The sequence below is a fragment of the Hippoglossus hippoglossus genome, chromosome 22, assembly GCF_009819705.1.
Source record: "Hippoglossus hippoglossus isolate fHipHip1 chromosome 22, fHipHip1.pri, whole genome shotgun sequence".
Classification (NCBI taxonomy): Eukaryota; Metazoa; Chordata; class Actinopteri; order Pleuronectiformes; family Pleuronectidae; genus Hippoglossus; species Hippoglossus hippoglossus.
The window spans coordinates 18,909,771-18,930,793 of NC_047172.1; the positions used below are offsets into that span (position 1 = coordinate 18,909,771).

General features: G+C 41.2%; 1 protein-coding gene across 2 annotated transcripts; it reads right to left on the minus strand.

Moving 5' to 3' along the window:
• Window positions 1-1,109: 1,109 nt before the first annotated feature.
• On the minus strand, window positions 1,110-20,490 carry mocs1 (molybdenum cofactor synthesis 1). Of its 2 annotated transcripts, none has more exons than XM_034575526.1 (11): window positions 20,164-20,490; window positions 11,562-11,673; window positions 10,422-10,589; window positions 9,052-9,216; window positions 7,039-7,100; window positions 5,100-5,211; window positions 4,650-4,762; window positions 4,359-4,469; window positions 4,149-4,269; window positions 3,992-4,054; window positions 1,110-3,625 (listed from the first exon to the last, which is right to left on the minus strand). In XM_034575526.1, exons 1-10 carry the CDS (start codon window positions 20,359-20,361, stop codon window positions 3,999-4,001), a joined length of 1,218 nt encoding a protein of 405 aa, XP_034431417.1. In that variant the 5' UTR covers window positions 20,362-20,490; the 3' UTR covers window positions 1,110-3,625; window positions 3,992-3,998. The 2 variants fall into 2 exon arrangements, with proteins under 2 accessions (XP_034431417.1, XP_034431416.1); XM_034575525.1 differs by having other exon boundaries at window positions 4,007-4,054; window positions 20,164-20,464.
• Between the last annotated feature and the right edge of the window lie 533 nt (window positions 20,491-21,023).

Sequence of the window (21,023 nt, forward strand, 5' to 3'; positions counted from 1 at the left end):
GGTTGATTTCATTGATTTGTTCATCAACAGAAACAATTCAAATATTTTGATAACATATTGGTTAAAGTCAATTATAACAAAAAATTCTCCTGTGTTTTTTTGACCAAACCCACATCTTTTACAAACCATACATTTTTTTGTTTTGTTTGAATTTAATAATGGTACAAATAATTAAAAAATAAAACATGTACTGGAATAAAAATCCCTGTAGAATTGGAGACATTGTTGCAGTAAAATGTGTTTTATAAATTGATCATATGATCTAACAATACTGTACATTCAGTTATATTACAAATGTTTTTTAATATATGCTAATGTTAAGGACCTTACATATAATGAAGAATAGACTAAAGCTCAAGCCTCAGGTGAGATCAGACGTGTCTGATGTTGCATACTTTAAGATCCAATAACCTTTAGTCTATTCTTCAATATATATAAGGTCCTTTACATTAGCATATATAAAACATTTGCATTTACCTACAGTTCTTATTTATTGTACTTACTCCAGATGTAATTTAATCATACCTATAGTCAGTTAAGAATATGATAGTTCAGATAATGACAAACTGTTATATTACATGTGTACTGGAAGAGATGGTTGGATAAACCTCCACCATGGACAACAGAGGGATTAACAGCATGAGAAGTTACTTAATAATATGTATATAAAGGGCAACTGTGGTATAATCCCAGGAAAATGAGAACAAGCAGCAACCTTCAGACTGTTTGGTTTAACATAAATTGAGTCAGATTGTTAGAATAAAGAATCACCAGAGAGGACAACAGGACACCACTGTCTTTCTCCTCCAGCCAGGGGACTTCACCTATAGTGGCAAATAGTCTGCGATTCAGGAGGTGAAGGATTAACTGTCAACTAGTCTGAAAAATATATTTTCAAACAAAAACAATGATTTTTCAGCTGACTGATGTCCTTTGTTGATAAACTGAAAATGCTTTCCTTTGTGACTTCTGTGGTTACATCCAGGTGAGTGTTGGACACGCTGGACACTCGTGGAGTCACACAACTCTGATCTTCAAAGTTAAGACATCATATAGGAAGTAGGAGAATGTTTGATGTTAGGAAATGGTGCATAAATGCTCAACAAGCCTCCAGTGACTCAGTTTGTATTTAATTATTTCAAAACAGAGTGGTGCATTTCAGTGAGCTGGAAGCAATAAAGCTATAATACAAAAATGGCAATATACAGAGTTCTTCAAAGACAATATGTTAGAACTGCTGATCTAGAGTTTCTAACTGTGACATACGCTGCATCAGGCTGTTCATTCATGCTCATATAATAATACTGTATCTACTAAGCCAATATTAAATCAACAAACAATATTAATTACACTCTTTTAGGCATTGTAATTGGTTCTTTGTCATTTTAGTCATTAACATTTTACAACAGAGGTAAAATAAAACAAAGAAATAGAATGAAAGTCAATTAAATGCTCAAGTTGAGACAATTTCTTTACCGATTATTGTCAGGGGCAAAAACCGAGAAGGTTCACGTTACATACAAATTAATTAAATCCCCAAAACCTTCTGTTAATTCCAGCAGGTACTGAGAGGAAGACATGTGTTTGACACAAACCTGAGAAAAACAGCCAGGAAACAGAAGCACACACTTCTCTGCTCGCATCACTCTGTTGTTACTTCATTCTGTGTCAACGTCCGTAATTTATTTAATCATCTTTAACATTCATGTCGTTTGTTCTTCACTGAAAGAACAAACGCTTTTAAAAGGAATACTAGGCTGCCCTCTAGAGGCAAACATAAACATTGCAGCTCTACATCTATTCCAAACCCTCCACTTGTTGATCGTACTGTTAATGTATCAAAATAAATAAATGATCTCTTGTATGACACTGGAATTATTTGCTAAACACTGTTAGATATATTATAAATTTAATACTGTTTAAATAACATGATTCATTTAGTGTGAGAGAAGCATAGACTGTATATAAAGGTGGACGACATCAGAGCCAAAGCATCTTGATCGCCCTCTAGTGGCTGGCTGCACTATAAGTCACAAACCATGCCTCCTCCATGTTAGTTGATGGGGCATGAACCAAACTAAAGTTAAAGTAAAGTTCTAATTTACACTGATGTTTGCTCAATTTTTTTTTGCTAAGTTTGGTTTAAATTAGTTTTTTGATGACATGAAAACAGGGCAACATCATGACTGACAGCTGGGACTGACCCGTGATTGGTCGAGTTCAGGTATCAGACACTGTGGCTACAAATGTGCAACATGGCGGCGTTCGTATCTGGCATATTTTAAGTTCATTTCTGGATAGTGGGAGGAAGTGGTGACACGTCGTCCATCTTTGGATACAGTCCATGGAGATAAGTGCGAGATCTAGTAACTAAACAGGTCATATATCACTGGTTATAAAGTGAGCTACAGGCAGAGTTTAGCAGATGCAGGCAAAAACACTTAATGTGGCATTTCTTTGAGATTATAACATCTTTCAAATAATTTTCATGGCATTCATTTGATTTTGTAGAAAAATATTAAGATCCTAGTGAAAATTCAAACAATCAGTTTTGAAGCTTCTCAGTTTTCCTGCATCAGATTCACTGTTGGAGGATGTGGTCATGGATGCCGATGAAAGTCCCGCTTCCCGCCCGTCTTACTGACCAGTTTCACATCTGTGATGATGATGTCATGGCTCACTGCCTTGCACATGTCATAGATGGTCAGCGCCGCCACGGACACAGCCGTCAAAGCCTCCATCTCGACCCCGGTCCTGCCCGTGGTGCTACACGTTGCTGTTATGACCGCAGCGTTCTGAAGCTCCTCCAGGTCAAAGGTGACAGAGGTGTGGTCTAAAGGGAGCGGGTGGCAGAGCGGGATGAGGGCTGAGGTCTGCTTGGAAGCCATGATGCCGGCCAACTGCGCCACTGACAAGGCGTCACCCTTCGCCAGCTGGTTATCTCGAAGCAGCTGGAAAGCGGTGGGACCCAAGACGACAGTGGCACGTGCTGTGGCTGTCCGACGTGTGGGAAGTTTCCCCCCGACGTTCACCATGGTGGCTCGGCCCTGGGCGTCTGTGTGTGTCAGCTGGACCTCGGTGGTTCCATTCAGGTGAGTGTTGTTCTGATCAGATTGTCTGAGTTTGACGCTGGGGTCTTGGCTGGAGTTGTGGTTGAGGCACAGTCGAACACTGCGATGGTTAAGATATATTTTGGGATTCATCAATGTGCAAAAAATCGATATTCCTGGGGTCCTGTGTACGTGGCTTTTAAAAGCTTTAGGACCCCGGGCTTGTGCGTACCTGAGACAGTCTTCATTAATGTGGCCTGTGACATTTGTGCGTGTGGTGCGGTGGGGCGGTGCTACACTGTGGAGGTTGTCCGTCACATTAGGTTTTTCTTTCTCTCTCCACAAATGGGTTCCCCCACTCATTAAGGTTCTAGAGCAGCCAACGATGTCTGCTGGTGTTGAAGCGATGTGATTTGAAAGGCACAAAAAACGCTCTCTACTCAGGACTCTGCTGCTTGAAAGACCTGCGTGAGGAGCCGTTGTTTGAGAGGGGAATGTGTCGTTTGCGAGCTGGAGAACAATGGAGGGAGCCCTCTGACTGTCATGTGAGTTTGTCAGAGACTCTGTCAAAGACTCTGTTGGCAAAAGAACATCAGTCACTGAAACTGCTCAACAAAAACAAACAACATTCATGTTAAAATAAACATGTACAGTGGTGCTGCTATGACAATGATAAATAAATCATGAGTAGAGATCCGGTGCCACTCAGACACTCAGACGCATCAATTTTAAATATTCATATTTGTATATTTAAGTTAAGTAAACTTTAAACTGTTTAATTGTCAACTTCCAATTTACCCTAGTAATAAAAAAACAGTTCTTATGAACCGTCGTGTTGTGGCACGGTTTAGGTATCGGTGCTGTTTTAAACGTATCATCTTAGCACTGGTATTGAAGTGAGCAGAGAGTGAACAGAGTGAGTGTGTGACATTTGTACGTACAGCCATGTCACCCACCAATGAGGATCATAGGCCTGTTCTTCATCTGGGAGATACTCATCATGCCTAAAATGACAAAAGGAGAGATCACTTCACACTCTTCAGTAATCACACCCCACTACTGATGTGCCATGTATGAATGAACTTTACACAAATCTACCTGCGTGCTGTTTCTTCTTCCTGCCCACTGCTGCTCCGATGATTTGCAGTAGCTCTTCATCTGGTGCTCCAGAACGCAGGACGTCTCTGAGAGACACCTCAGAGTTGCCAAACAAACACACCTTAGAGAAGACAAACAGCGAGGAGTGAGACACTTAAATAGAAAAACAAACCTTACTATCAGCTCATTGGAGAAGCACTGTAGCTTTACCTTGAGGTTACCGTCTGCAGTGATGCGCAGGCGGTTGCAGGAGCCACAGAAATGCTCGGACATGGAGGTGATGAAGCCCACCTGACCTTTGAAGCCTTGCACTTTAAATATCTGACACAAGACACAGAAACGTGGTGAACAATTACTCTTATGTCAGCTGATAAAATACAACAGAATATATTCTGAAATCTGTGAGCAGAATCTCAAAGGAATTATTTCTAACATCTTGTGGAATTCATGCCGTGATTAACCGAATTCCTACTAATCTGCAATACAGTTGTATTTTCTGACCTTGGCTGTGTCTGTGGGTCCAGTTTGAAGCATTTCCAGTTTGGGCCACTGCTGCTTAATGCGGTCCAGCATCTCCTGGTAACTCACCATCTTCTTAAAGTTCCACTTGTTGCCTGCAGAGAGGGGATGAAGCAGTGGGGGTCAGTGTAGCGTGCAGCATAGCACAAGCTGCGGTATCTTACAATAACTCTACAACCAGCACCAAAGGGACTTCTGCAAGAGCTGTAGCAAAAATTCAAGCTATGCTGAGTCACCAGAAACAAACCAGCATAGAACACCGTGAACACAAATCTGTTGTCACAGCTATGGGCATTTTAAGTAGAAATATTCTATATTTTTCGTTGTAAAATACCTTGAATGTCAAAGCAGTAAATCATGGTTGGCCCAGAAATAGAAGCCTATACGTATTCTGACCTGTGGAGTAAAACACAGAATGAAGTGAGCACCTACCATCAAAGGGCATGTACTCGATGAAGCGCACCTCCAGAGGCTTCTTTTCTGTCAGCGCCACGAAATCTAGTAGCTCGTCCTCATTGAAACCTCGCATGATCACACAGTTGACCTGCAGAGGGCAGCACACAACAATAAGCCACATATCACTCAGCTGCTGAGACACTCCACAGAAACCTGTTGTTTCTCAGCTGCAAGGATAAGTCCCACAGTAGTTAGTTATTTTAGCACCCGCACAGGTAAAACAACTTAATGGAAATGAAAGTATCAATTAGTTCAAACAGCCTGTAGTTGTTACAAGACTTTGCCAAAATACACCCGACAGATTAATGATGTCCCTGATATCACATTTAGCATTTTTTTTTGCAATCTAAATTAAGACATGTGGTTTAATTCTGCTACGAGCCCACACTTTGGATCTTAAACAGATATTAACCTCACCAACCTTTTTTAATGAATGCTTTTATCATAGTTTTTGGATACACTGAAATTGTTGATATGATATGAATGAAAGTTCAATGGGGAAAGTTCACCCCTGACAGAGACGTGATGCTATCTGCTAGAAAGAAGATGTCTCTCTCTCTGCTGTATTTGTTGGACAGAGAGAAACACTTGGTTGTACAGTGATGTTACAGTGTGAAGAATCTTCCCTCACGAACTATGATTTACAAACTCTGACAGTGACGAGCTGAGATCACACAAACACTAACCAAGTTTACTTTAGGCTGGTCATCAACTTAATAACAGAATTAACATGAATAACCTCAGTCCTGGTTAAAAATGAGAAGCTGCTCGCTGAATGTTTCCTCCACTGCTTTATAGTCAGTATGGGATTTTCAAAGGCTGATGCTTATGCAGATGATGTTTAGATGTAAATTTGTTCATTAGTCTGTTTGTCATTTCTTCCATGCACATTGCAATATTGTTGAGATATTAGTTGTGACATATAGTAAATCAGGAAGAAGCAAAGTGAATCTAACGTTTGTGGGAAAAGTGTCAGCACTATTTTCAACCACACTCTGCTGCCACAGCAGTTTACAATCAAGAGGAAGTAACAGCCAATGTTTTCCTCAAGACAAATTATACAAACCTATAATTCGGATTTTAAAGAGCTTCACTGTTGCTTCTGACAATAACCAAGACAGCATTAGGGAACTTTTCACGAAAAATAGTACTTGCTCACATTTGTTTTCGAAAAGTGCTTCTGTGATCCTGATACATTTGTTCATGTTGTGAAAATGTTGGGGGAAAAAACAATTAAAAACAAAAATGAACAAAATTACATTAAAAATGGATCAGTTAAAAACAGCATTAAGAAAAAAGAGGAGAGATTTTCATGGTCTCCCCTCCCGTGGCTTCCTTCTGCAGGTCCCGGGAAAACCTAACAACTCATCACACTAATCATCTGACACTATCTAATACTGAGGCTGCGGTCGGAAAGTCAGATAATCTCCTTTCCTAACCACTATTCGTTGACTCCGATGGAATACGTCACGAGGTAAAGGAAAGATGTGAGGGAGAAGCCGTAAGGAATTAGGAAAGGAGAACCACATGGTGGAGAAAATCTGAATCTACCTACACTCCAGGCATTAAAAAAACAAAACAATTTTAATTGTAACAAAAAATACCAGCTTCCTGTTTCCTGTCTCCTGTCGATCACTCTGTGACCTCCCTGGCTTCATCCACAACAACGCAAAGCACGACGACCATGCTAGAGACTTCCTGTAACCATCCCTGTATAACCACTCTGAGAAATCTTCTCATTGAACTTTTATTCACCGAGTACTGTTTTCTGAGTTGTGTGTTTGGCTCCACTTACTGCTCTATTCTTAACACAAATACAGATTTAAAACAAGTCAAATCAATAGTAAAAGTTAATAATGTGGGGAAGGTTAAAAGTAAACAGGTGCAAGCAAAGCCGTAAAGATGAATGAGATACCTTGACAGGGTTGTAGCCCATTTCAATGGCCTTATCAATGCCCTCCATAACCTTGTGGAACCCTGAGGAGAAAAACTGAAATTAGCTCAGACAAGAAATCAACACTATGCATCCAACATATCAGCATTTTTTGGCATCTTCAAATTTAGAACTATCATTTCAAATGAAAGATGGACATGGTGTGTGATTAGTTGGGATCTTTTAGGTAAAGTGTATTTTAGCAGGAGCAGCATACTGGCGCAATGGGCCTCTTGGTTAGAACTAAATAGAACTGCTATGTTCCTACTGTGCAAGAGAAAACGTCTGCTATGATGTCTGAATATGCTGGTGAGTTTACAAAACCCAAGCAAAAACAAGGTTAGAGGTCAGTGCAAAAAGTCCCCTTCTGCTCAAATGAATCTTGAATCTTGCTCTGAACTGTACGTCAGAGGAGACATGAACTGAAGTTTCTACCTCTGTGAGCACTTCTTTGCAAAACAGACACTTACAGGTCCTAGGAATGAGCCTTGTGGGACACCTTTTGCAATTTGAACAAGGTGAGATTCTCTAGCTTCACAATGATGTCTCTCCGTTAAAAAACCCTGGAAATAATTATATACAATTATGCAACTTTTGAGCATTGATTTTTCACTGCCTTTATGCAAAGGAGTAACTCAACCATCCAAACCATGGGAAACATAACAGATAAGACGAAAAAAGTATTCTTGACAGCTAAATATTTTAGATCATGACGTGACATTGGCTTTGGTATCACCTCAGAGTCACGATCAATAGAGGGCAGGGGAGGAGCTGTATAAGACGTTGCCAACAGCTAGTATATTAAAGCAACAAATGTTTTTATGATGTTACAACCCCTGAGGTCGTGTGAGACATCCAGTGCATAGGTGTATGTACTTTGATCTGCAGTGTCTGTGTTGTGGATCTCTCTCCCTGCGGTGGTGATTGGCTCAATGACTGACTTGAGTGGATGATTGACTGTGAGTGTGTAGGTTCGTATCCAGGGGGCTGATTGGTTCCAGCCTCCAAACTTGCAGGTTAAGAGGACGGCTTTCCCCCAACTCCTGCGGTCTCTCCTCTTGCCACTGCCAGCCAGAATGGTAACTTGTGAAATGTGTTAAGATCTGACCCTTCTCCTGTTTTTTGATTAGGAGTTAGGTTAGTAACTTGTCTTTTTGTTTCTTTCATTTGAGTAGGTAAGTTTAAGCTGTTGGCCCAGCCTGAAGAAAAAATAGTTTTAATAAGCCTGTAAATGGGCTGTAATAATTTGTTGATGGTGGTTCTTGGGAGCTGAGAAGAAGGGAGACTCATTCATCATGTTGCAACTGGGTTTTCTTCTGGACTGGGTTGTAACAATGACCTCATATTAAGGATTAGCCATTAGCTGAAGTGAGAAAAGGAACTGAAATTAAAGACTTGTCACGGCATTCAGAAATATTGATGGATTTGAAAAATAATAATTTGCTTTAGCCTTCCTTACTGTGGCTGGGCATTTGTTTCTAGACAAATAAAAAATCAGGTGTTAGAGAAAAGGACTGGCTTAAAAGCTGCTTCTTTTTACCAGTGTTGCCACTGCTCTCTTTTTCTCTTGCCAGTCCATCTGTGTCTGCCTCCTACAAGCCAACCACCCAGCGCTCTCACCTGCTGTTACCGCCACACCATGAGTGTTCAGAGCTAACAGGCTCCTTCTGTAACCTAATGGAACCACAACTATAGCCACATGTATACAGTATTAATTTAGATGAAACAGCATATTAAGGATTAGAGAATCAGGAGAGTAAGATGAGGATATTACATCATATACTAGAGGTAAAGCTGGAATGTGTTGAAGAAACTGCAGACTGAATCAAGTTAAATATTGACAGCAATAACAACTTTACACTGACCTTCTGTACTTTATCTCTGTGTCCTATATTCATCCCTGTTTTTTATACCATTACATTTCCTATTGCATTGTAAACTTAACTGTTTCTAATGTCTTTCAGCTGATATTATGTATCAAATAGTTTCCTCTACCTTTCCGCCTGACAATAAACTCAAATTTGACGGGGACCAGTGAATCCAGGCTGATGTTAATAAGGTCAAGGCCGGCATCTTTCAGCTTGGGCAGAAGTCTGGCCAGGTTCATGCCATTGGTTGTTACCGCTACGGTTTTCAGGCCCTTCAGCTTCTTCAGTTCTGCTGTAGAGGGAAACATGGGAACGAGAAAGGGGAACAGGAGAGTGAGTATGAGACCCAAAGAAAGAAAACTGTTGTGAAGCATGAGGACGTGAGTAAAGAATTCCCCAGGAAAGTTATCCAGGTCAAACTTAACATAAATTGAAAATAATTGAAACATACATGAGAGGTCTGATGGTGTGTTTGGACCAAACGCAAAGCGCGATGAGATTGAATACAAAGTCAATGCAAAGATGTGAATAGATGCGTCACTTGCTTGATTCGAAACATTAAGCAAAGGATTCATGTGGAGATTTTCGTGGACATCCAAACGTTGTATTAGAAATGGAGGACAAAATTATTGTATGTGGTCGAAGTGAACTGTTTAATACAACCTGCTATTTATATCGAGACCACGCAAAGGAAAAGAGGGCTTGGTGAAAAAAATGTGAGGAAGCGATTGATTAAAAATACTGTTGCGGTTTGTCTGAGGAAATGGAAGCGTCTCAGGGACATGTATTTAAAAGAGAGGAATTGGAGAGTGGGTCAGCAGCAGGAACAACAAAACAGAGGAAGTACTCATGTGAGTATCAAAAATGACCAAACCCTAACTTTTCAAAGAATGTCATGGATCAAGATTCTCCGCATTGGCTCTTAACTTTTTTTCCAGGAAACAACAACTGTGGTAGATGTACAATTGAGATACTGGTTCCACTTAATCAAAATGATCCACTCCACTAAACTTAATGGGGGTTATGTGAGGCCAGTCACATGATGGTCATAATTGCTGATCTTTACGAGGCCATGCTCTTTCTACAAACACATTAGCTACTGGTCACACTGCTTTGCTTTGGCTGAGACTGACTCAATTCATCGCTATATCAGCCTGTTACAGTAAAATTAAGCGATAATGGAATCACATAGCTGCGGTGTGAAAAAATATTTTCTCCTGCATCGCGTCTCTACACAAAGACATGCATTGACAAATCGTTCTCCTCTCTTGTTCTCTCCTCACGTCACAAAAACTCTAATCTTGTCAAGAGGCTAAAAATGAAATTGAATCTTCAGTCTTGAAAACTAAACGCTGAATCCTTCCTCTGAAAAGACTGTCACTACATCTGCTTATACTGTATGATGAAAAGTGTCAAGTACAATAATTTGAGGAATCGGGGGGGATAGGATCCCCTTTCAACTGAAAATGACCAAGAAAAATATTTTTTGTTTCTTACCAATGATTTCCACAACATCAGGTCTAATGAGGGGCTCCCCTCCAGTGAGGCGGATTTTGTCCACCCCCTCCTGGACAAAGAGGCGAGCCAGGGTCAGGACCTCCGAGGTGGACAGCAGCTGGCTCCGTGGTGTAAGCTTCACCCCGTCCTCTGGCATACAGTACTGACCTGAAAATAGAAAGAGGAGTAAAATATTAAAAAATCGACTAAAGATGTGCTTTGACACTCAACAGATACCTTTTACCCATAATATTAACCATTCAACCAAGTATCTTTTCTCATTTGTTGTTTTGATGATGGTGTTTTAGAGCACTGACTAACATCTGTCTGTTCCCATCATTTTCATACTCAACAAACAATTCTTTGGATAATCTCCTACTTCCCCTCCTCTCTCTTACCTGGCCTACTACTTCCTCCTGTGGCTCCACCTAAAGAAGCCATATAAGAGGCCAGCTGACCTGGCTCACTCCTTAGTGAACAAAGAGACCTGGCTGGCCACATGGTGGAGGCCTCATCCTTTCAGGTTTGAACTGTGTACATGACAGCTGTGAGTTTGCCTTGTTTGATGGTCCCATAGTGAACAGATTTGATTTGTATTTTTGATAATTGTGCTGATGTAATTGTAAAGTCTTTTTACATTAGGAGTAGATTTGACAACATTTAAGTTGGTATTCAGGCTCTTTGTTTGTTAGCTAATTTCATTGAGGATGGGTGTATATTGTTTAATATTACGTTGTAAGTTTTCTCCTTTTGTTAGAAATTTATTTTCATTTATAATGCAGGAAAATTATTTCAAATAACATGCCTTGAGTCAAAATTTGGCTTTAAGAAAAGAGACATTGCTTTTTTGAAAACCTATAATGCCACTTTCCCTCTTCTGCTGCCTCTTCTTTGTAACAGACTCATGATGTCTGGATATATGGAGTTGTTTTTCAGTAAGATGACAAACATCCAAGTTCTACAGCCTGGTCAACAAATATCCGTCTGCTGAAGCATTTTAGAATTTGACAACTGACACTGGTCTTCCCATGAGAATTACATGAGGTGTTGTAGCAGTAGCAGCTGTAGATACATTCTTCACTAAATAACTAAAACGTTTAATGACACCTTTAATACATCTCAGCAAATACATGTACTCACAGCGCAGGTTGCATTTCTCTGTCAGTGAGATGCGTAGGTAACTGTGCCTCCGGCCAAAGTTGTCGGTCAAGAACGCTGAGAAGGGAAGTAAACTGTCGTCTCTCAGTGGCTTCTGGAGATGAAGACAACAGGAACAATATAAGCTGATCTGACACAGAAACCGGTGGAAATGAGGGTACACTAGCACCACCATGTCTTGCTGTTTTATTTTTTTCGTCAATGTTGGGCCATGGTTTTGTGTGAAACCACACTTCGGCCTACATGTGCCATCAAAGCCGGAAGCAGCATGTCCCTCCAGGACTCCGTCTCCCAGGGGCCATTAAAAACCAGAGCAAGGAACTCAATGTCCCAGAGGGCATCAACTTCACACAGAGGGGTGAAAACCCCCCCCCAGGGACACAGGTTTCAACTCCCATAGGTCACTCTGGACCCCATGACCTGTGAGGTCACCGGGCCAATATAAGCTAAGTTCTCCAGCTTCTCGCCCTCGAGCTCTCTCTCTCTCTAAACTCCCTCCAAGGAGAGAAGGCTGTTGAGCCTCGATCTCTCTCTTTCTAAACTCCCTCAACGGGGAGAAGGGTGTCTTTTTTCTACACTCCCTCCAAGGAGAGAAGGCTGTCGAGCCAGTTCCTGCCTCTTCCTACAATCCTTCTACAGGAGGGAAGGCTGTGGAGCCTCTTCTCCAGCTCACATCTTCTCTTCCCATCCAACTCTTCGAGAGGAGCACAAAGGTGCAGCTTCCAGCTCATCTCAGCAAGGAAACCTCCTCGCCCTCCAAGCTCTACCAATGTCCTAGCAGCGATGCGATGTCCTGCAGGAAAACTTCAGCCAGCAACTGAGCTATACCGCTCAACCGAAACCAGCAAGACGACACAAAACTGCGAACTGCACAGCAACTTCCTTTTTCCCCTTTCCACGGACTGGTAACACAACTGGGCTTAATAATTATACTAGGCTAAGCAAGACTGTTTATTAGATTCTGTGTGAGGTTAATGAAGTTTGATTTGTGGTGTTGTGATATTTTGGGTACAAGTTATTGAGAAAGTAATGTTAGTCTGTTATGCTCTTCACAGTCTTTCGTTGCATCCAATCTAGTAACTTCCTCTAATTTGGCACACACACAGATACACGCATAACTTTTCACCTCATTAGCTCTACAGGTCGTAAACATTCCAATAGGTGGGGGACGGGTGTTATCTCTTTGGCCAGCGACCATCTTGAAAGCACGCTGACTCACACAGACACACACACATGTATACACACATACCTATCTTTGTTTAGCAATTAGACCATTAGTAATTTGTGTTTTTATACTTTATTATATTCATAATAAATGTTTTTCTTTCACAAATGTTTTTATTAATGTTGCATAAGTGAATTTCGCCAACCTCTACACTGTCAAGAACCCCATATCTTTCAACTTAGCTAACTATCTATATGGTAATTTTGGTTATAGTTATTAATTTAATTGTTAATCAGAGTTCCAAAATTTGTAGTTAGAACCTTAATCTATGAGACTTAATCAATAAATTGGCTATCTTTTCCCTTCCTTTGAAGGGTGGTGCCCCGAGGTAACTTTAATCAATTAAAGTTATTATTTAATATTAATAATAAAATATTAATATCTAATATTTTATTTCGATAACCAAATTTATTGAATGCCGAAAGGCACACCATTTTATGGTATCACGTTTGATGCATTATGGCACAACATTAATGGCGTCCCTGGGTGGACAGAGTACAGTTGGCAAAAATTCATAATTATGTAACATTAATTAGTAATTTTTATTTTTAATAATTTTTTCCAACATTAATGGCGTCCCTGGGTGGACCCGAGTACAGTTGGCAAAAAAATTCATAATTATGCAACATTAATTGTTTTTTCCTCTTCCATTTTTGGCTAACATAAATGGTGCCCCCCGCGTGAGGAAGAGTACAGTTGAAAAAATTAATAATTATGCAATATTAATTTGTTTTCATTTTCGGCAAACGCTAGAAATAAGTGGAATTTTGAATTTTCAGTCAAGCCAAAGGTTTGAATTCAATTCCACTAGTCTGCCACCGGAGTAGACATTCAACCGTATTTACAAACAAGTGCATTGTGGTGAAATTTTATTTATTCATGAATTAAATGTTTATTAATAATTAATTATTCATAACTACCACTTTAAGTCCTCATAGTGTTACGCTAAAAGATTGCTATCGTTGCTAATAACTCCAGTTGAATATTCGTTATTGAAATTTTAAGAATTTCTTTTAACATTTGAATACCACATATTCAATGTTAACTGGTCAAGCTGTGAAATTTCCTGTAACTGCTTTTGAATTAAGACATAGCGTGCCACCGGCCCTATGTAACAGAGCTTGTACCTGGCTGTTACTGCCAAGCATTTCAGCCCAAGTTGGATAAGAGAACCTGAGAAAGAGCCACAGCGTGCTTCCAGCCCTGTGAATTTATAGAACCTAACTGTTACTGCCCTGCATATCAGTTAGTGATTAAAAGTTTGGTGAACTGTTTAACCCACCATAGTTTTGGTTAGGCTAGTGTACGATCAAATCCACACTACAAGGTGTCTGCCAGGGCAACACCAAAGCCAACCACACTGCTTTTGATTTATAAACTTGTAAATCTAATTTTCAATTTCAGAACCAACAATGGAGAACCCCTGTGTAGAACAATTTGTTTCTTCCATAGCACAGAGCCTGACCCCTGGCTATCCTGAATTCATCAGCAAGTTGAACTTCAGTGAGTGTAATAAAGAAATAGATTCACTACTTAATGACAAGTGTGATGCACAAACAGCATCAAAGGGTCCATTGTTGAGATGCATGATTCTAAATTTCCACAGGCAAATCAACCTTGCCTGTCAGAGCAAAGCAGCTGTGGAACAGGAGGTAAATGCCCTAAGAGCGCAAAATGCTTTTCTTTTCCAGGAGGTTCAAACTGCTAGTAAGAAAGCCCTGCACTACTTAGAGGACCTGCACTCAGCAGAGTCAGATCTCATTTCACACAAGGAGGAACTGTTAAAACTTAGATTAGAAGGCCCGGCCTCACATCAGTTTTTGAACCAATGCGATTCTGGTTATTCCGATTCACACTCCTCCGATAGTGTACGGTTAACTCCCTCTTCACTCCCAAGATGGGACAGAATCCCATCCGACCCCAAGTCTTCGGGAAGTAAGTCACCTCCTGATCCTCCACTGACAGGAAGAGGTAACAGCTTCCTAACTTCCCATCTCCCTGACTCTGACACTGACATTGACGACACATGTAGTTTATCTTCAAGAACACATTGTGCCTCATATGCTTCTCATCCACTGATGCATGACACATTTTTCCGTGCACAACTCTCCAAAGGGGGGACTTCAACATTTCAGGATGTTTTAGCACCTCCCCCTCAACCAGAGAAACCTGGAGCAGGTGATGCACGTGCCCGGACCTCACAGTGTCCTCGCTTTGATTTGCTTGAGTTTCTAGCTAAAGATATTGAACAATTTGATCCAGACAACTGTGATAACAATATTGATAATTACTTTAGAGAACTAGATCTCAGCTTAAGTGATGTGCCAAATGCAACAGAAAGAGAGAAGGTTAGACTCGTGTTAAAAACCAGCTCTACAGCTGTTCACAAGTTAATTCAGTCACTTCCTTCCAGTGTCACAAGTAACTACACAGAGCTCCGTCAAGCACTAGTCGAGGAATTCTCTTCTACTGCTGACGAGATCACATCCATTGTTACAGCATCCCAAATTAAACATTCACGTCGCGAAAATCCCAAGGATTATTTTCGACGTTTGAGGCATGTTTATTTTCAGGGAAAGAACGCACCAGGCCTAGAAGAAAATCTCACCTTCAAGTCCATGTTCTTACGAAACTTACATCCATGTATACGCACACATGTTGTACTGATGACACAGCAAGGAAAACCTTCAATGCAGCAGATCAGGAAGATGACACAGGTGGCTTGGGAAACTGTTATCACTTTCAAGGCTACAGTAGGTGCAACCGAGCCCGTCAAAACAAACAGCACGGTGTCAAATTCATCCGCTGCCTCAAAACTTCACCCTCACAACAAAACGAAGGGGGGTGACAGAAGGCAGCGTAGGGACACAGAGCGTACCCGCCATGTCCGCCAACTTCCCAGAGATAGGCATTCCCACAGTAGAAGCTGTAGGAAACCATACTCTGAAATTCTGGCCCAGACAACTTACCACTGCTCAGAAGATGACGACAGCGTCTCTGAGTACAGTTTAAGATATGGTTATGACCGAGCACACAGTGACAGCGCCTCTGAAGTCCTCCTGGACTCTGGCTCCCCAGAGCGTTACGGCCCTGAGCCACGACACAGGCGATCCAGAGCTCGCTTCTCACGGCCATAACCAACACAGTTAACCCCTGTACTGACAGTCAGTATTAAGTTTCTTGCAGTTAATAGGAAAACTGTTTTGTTAGCAACAGCAGCAAACTTCAAAAGCTAAATTCTGATTAAACTTATATACCACTGCCAACTTTGTAAATATGTTTGGATCGACTACTTTCCATTTCATAATAATGAAGTCCATACCACACATGTTAGGACATCAGCATATTCTTACAGGAACAATGATAGTCATTTGGATCTTGAGATTTTGAAAAATTATGACAACCTTCCGCAGGAAAACCTGCTGAAGATTAAAATTGTTAAGTCTAACAGATCAGACTGAGTACTACATTGTGTAGGATCCAAGGAGTGAACAAAACTCTTGGACATTCCAAAAATGACCTTATCATTGTACGTGCCACTCTCTCTGCATCTTATCTTACAATTTACAACGTTTTATTTTTTCCTTTTTCTCCCTAACCTAGTGAAGAGCACAGGTTATTCATATTGTACTGTCATTGTAATCTGAATTATTTGTCTAATTTGAATCTTGCTTAGCCAAACTAGATAGTATACACAAATGCCCAGATGTTACAATCCAAATGAACTGACAATTGACTTTTCCAGCTTTGGACTAAACATGTTCAAGTTCGCCCTCAGGAACCCACGTCAGGTGCGATCCTGAGAACGAAGGGGGGATGTTGGGCCATGGTTTTGTGTGAAACCACACTTCGGCCTACATGTGCCATCAAAGCCGGAAGCAGCATGTCCCTCCAGGACTCCGTCTCCCAGGGGCCATTAAAAACCAGAGCAAGGAACTCAATGTCCCAGAGGGCATCAACTTCACACAGAGGGGTGAAAAACCCCCCCCAGGGACACAGGTTTCAACTCCCATAGGTCACTCTGGACCCCATGACCTGTGAGGTCACCGGGCCAATATAAGCTAAGTTCTCCAGCTTCTCGCCCTCGAGCTCTCTCTCTCTAAACTCCCTCCAAGGAGAGAAGGCTGTTGAGCCTCGATCTCTCTCTTTCTAAACTCCCTCAACGGGGAGAAGGGTGTCTTTTTTCTACACTCCCTCCAAGGAGAGAAGGCTGTCGAGCCAGTTCCTGCCTCTTCCTACAATCCTTCTACAGGAGGGAAGGCTGTGGAGCCTCTTCTCCAGCTCACATCTTCTCTTCCCATCCAACTCTTCGAGAGGAGCACAAAGGTGCAGCTTCCAGCTCATCTCAGCAAGGAAACCTCCTCGCCCTCCAAGCTCTACCAACGTCCTAGCAGCGATGCGATGTCCTGCAGGAAAACTTCAGCCAGCAACTGAGCTATACCGCTCAACCGAAACCAGCAAGACGACACAAAACTGCGAACTGCACAGCAACTTCCTTTTTCCCCTTTCCACGGACTGGTAACACAACTGGGCTTAATAATTATACTAGGCTAAGCAAGACTGTTTATTAGATTCTGTGTGAGGTTAATGAAGTTTGATTTGTGGTGTTGTGATATTTTGGGTACAAGTTATTGAGAAAGTAATGTTAGTCTGTTATGCTCTTCACAGTCTTTCGTTGCATCCAATCTAGTAACTTCCTCTAATTTGGCACACACACAGACACACGCATAACTCTTCACCTCATTAGCTCTACAGGTCGTAAACATTCCAATAGGTGGGGGACGGGTGTTATCTCTTTGGCCAGCGACCATCTTGAAAGCACGCTGACTCACACAGACACACACACATGTATACACACATACCTATCTTTGTTTAGCAATTAGACCGTTAGTAATTTGTGTTTTTATACTTTATTATATTCATAATAAATGTTTTTCTTTCACAAATGTTTTTATTAATGTTGCATAAGTGAATTTCGCCAACCTCTACACTGTCAAGAACCCCATATCTTTCAACTTAGCTAACTATCTATATGGTAATTTTGGTTATAGTTATTAATTTAATTGTTAATCAGAGTTCCAAAATTTGTAGTTAGAACCTTAATCTATGAGACTTAATCAATAAATTGGCTATCTTTTCCCTTCCTTTGAAGGGTGGTGCCCCGAGGTAACTTTAATCAATTAAAGTTATTATTTAATATTAATAATAAAATATTAATATCTAATATTTTATTTCGATAACCAAATTTATTGAATGCCGAAAGGCACACCATTTTATGGTATCACGTTTGATGCATTATGGCACAACATCAACTACAAGCATATAATCTGTTAACACACTAGTATGTTTATTTTCTCCTTATCCGTGTCTTGTCGGAGAATATTTGTGCCTCAGTCTGATGCTGAGTGATTTCCTGTGTGTGTGTGTGTGTGTGTGTGTGTGTGTGTGTGTGTGTGTGTGTGTGTGTGTGTGTGTGTGTGTGTGTGTGTGTGTGTGTGTGTGTGTGTGTGTGTGTGTGTGTGTGTGTGTGTGTGTGTGTGTGTGTGTGTGTGTGTGTGTGTGTGTGTGTGTGTGTGTGTGTGTGTGTGTGTGATAACATGGAACAGGTGACAATCCTGATTTTGTGACATTAGAATAAAAGCATCCACACATTAAAGGGGACATAGCATGCAAATTCCACTCGGAAGTCTTCCACACTGCCAGCTGTGTGGAAGACTTCCGCAGTGTTCAGCTCTACTGTACGCCAGGTTACAGTAGTTACGCCAGGTTACAGTAGTTACGCCGGGTTACAGTAGTTACGCCGGGTTACAGTAGTTACGCCGGGGTACACCGGACGCGGAAGCGCCGCTGCGAGGCAGCACAGCGCCGTTCTCAAGCGCGCAGCCGCCTGGCTGTTCATACGGGACGAGCATTTCTCTGCTGGTCAGCCCCATAGACTGTGTGTATATATAAGGTCAGCCCGCGATTCTGCTTTCTCCGCTTGTTGTTGTACCCGTTGAATGTCGGGGTTCGGGGGTAAATGATGGTCGTCATAGCCCCCCCCACCCCTCTCTTTCTCTCTCTGTCTGTCTGCTTGTGTGCTTGTAGTGGATGGGCAGAGGGGGACATTTAATTATGTGATTGGGAAAATTAAAACTCCAGGACAACAGAAGGGGAATACAAAGTATGGGATGCATATTTGATAATTTATATCATATAAAATATGTAATTTATATCGTTTAAAATCATGGGGGGAGAGGGGGGAGGGGGGAGCTGGCTCATTAGCATTTAAAGGAACAGGCACTCAAAACAAGTCACTCTGTGGAGGGCTGTTTTATACAGGGTAAAAAGGGTGCTGTTTTATATGATCCTTGTGGTATTTTGACCAAAGTATGTTACAGACATTTCATTAAGATCCCAAGGAACCATATCAACTTGTGGTAAAATGGGCATGCTATGTCCCCTTTAAAAGGCTTGAGAGGATCAGCCACACTGTGAGTTGCTCCAGACCTTTGACTGTTAACAGTGGGCTGCTGTTGTGTCAGACGCACAGAGGCCGTCATGTGACTCAGCAGTAGGTTAGATATTGACCTTTAGTGCATCCCTCTTATTTCATTCTTAGTTTCTTGTGTGGGAAGCTAGTAACAACAACACTTTTCCTGTTTTTATTATTTATACTTCATTTCTATCATTATTTATTCGTGCTGATTTTATATATGTTATTATCTTAAATTTGTATTATTGATCTTTAGTATTAATTAGTAACTATATCTGAATGTAACTTTTCAAAAAATTTTTTACATCCTGTGTTTGGCCAATGGAGCTCTGCTGGTTTTTCCCAGATCATGATATTTTTTTTATTTTCTATTTCGCTCTCTCTCTCTGTTAAGCACCGTTGAACTCTGGAGGAGCGATATGAAGATTATATCATCACCTCACCCTAAAATGCAATTGCTATTATTTATGGCTCATTTATATATTTGTTTGAACATAAAATACTTTTTAACCCTGAGATCACATACATACAGTCTAATAGGATAGACAGTATAAGAACCACTTTAAGATTACAATATTATACAATAGTTTAGTGGCTGTGAAACAATGCACATCTAGTTGCAGACATCAGTTCCAGGCCTGTGTTGGTGCGTGAGGGAGATCCAGTTGACCAGAGGATGTTCGGCACATGTGAGTGAAGCTGATGCTTTCACCACATACACTATATTAAGCACTAACCTTTAATGGTGGTGAGAGTGAGGACTGTGTCGCAATCGTTATTGCTGGTTTACCGAGTTGCGCCCGTGTTGGCCTGTGATCGACCTGAGCCCCGACGTTAGCTCGTGTCTCACAGCACCATGTTTAGAATGAACCCTGCGTGTTTACCTGTCTCTGGTTGCTTTTCACAGTTGGACTGAAGTTGGCGGCAGCGGCTTCACGCGACTCTCCAAGTTCAACTTCAGTCTCCTGGTGCGAGTATGGCCGCCGCGCGCCGCTGCTCACGAGCTGCGGGTAGAGTTTCCTCAGAGGAGAAGAGTTGTGCGTGTGTAATAAGCGACAGAAGATGCTGCCGGGAGCCGCCATGCTGTTGACTGGCTGTAATGTCCACTGCAGCTCTGCAGGCTTCTTCAGACGCCTCAGTTAGCAGCGGAGCAGCAGCAGCAGCACGGTGTCAGGGGCGTGCGCACGTCAGCCAATAGAGCCAGCGTACGTAAGTGCTGCTGCATGCTGGGTAGTGTAGTCTGGAGACTAAACGCAGCTTCGGCTCCCCACAAGCTGTTCACAAAGATTTTTCATGCACAGTCTATTGTTTTTCACCTGTATGTGACTCAAACAAATACATAATATAAAAACTGTAATTAAACACATCAAGATGTAAATACCAGGGAAATAAAACTGAAATCAAGAATTTTTCTTTCATATTCATTTTCTGATTGTAAACCCAAATGTCTCCAGCGCACAACAAAAACAAAGGAACTGTCTTTTTCTTCCAATAGTTGTCAAGGGTATTAAATAGAATTATTTAAAAACAATATTGTTCGTCATGAATGTACCTATTGTCCCATAAATACGTGTGTTGAATGAATAACATTGTTATTGTCATTCAATTTTTTCAAACTAACTATTTAGATTTAACATGGTTTTGCCCTGGAACACTGTCACAACTATAGTTTACACCAGACCACCAAACTAACAACTTCTGAGGTTTTACTGAGATTTCATGTCATCCACTTGGTGATTTAAAG

What these genes read in the sequence shown, in the direction of transcription:
- mocs1 (XM_034575525.1), bottom strand. Translation starts at nt 20,361, where the DNA reads ATGGCGGCTCCCGGCAGCATCTTCTGTCGCTTATTACACACGCACAAC. An exon ending in AGAGAAATGCAACCTGCGCT is followed by an intron (nt 10,590 to 11,561) that starts GTGAGTACATGT and finishes TTCTATTTTCAG; the next exon opens with GTCAGTACTGTATGCCAGAG. An exon ending in CGAGTACATGCCCTTTGATG is followed by an intron (nt 4,763 to 5,099) that starts GTAGGTGCTCAC and finishes CCCTCTCTGCAG; the next exon opens with GCAACAAGTGGAACTTTAAG.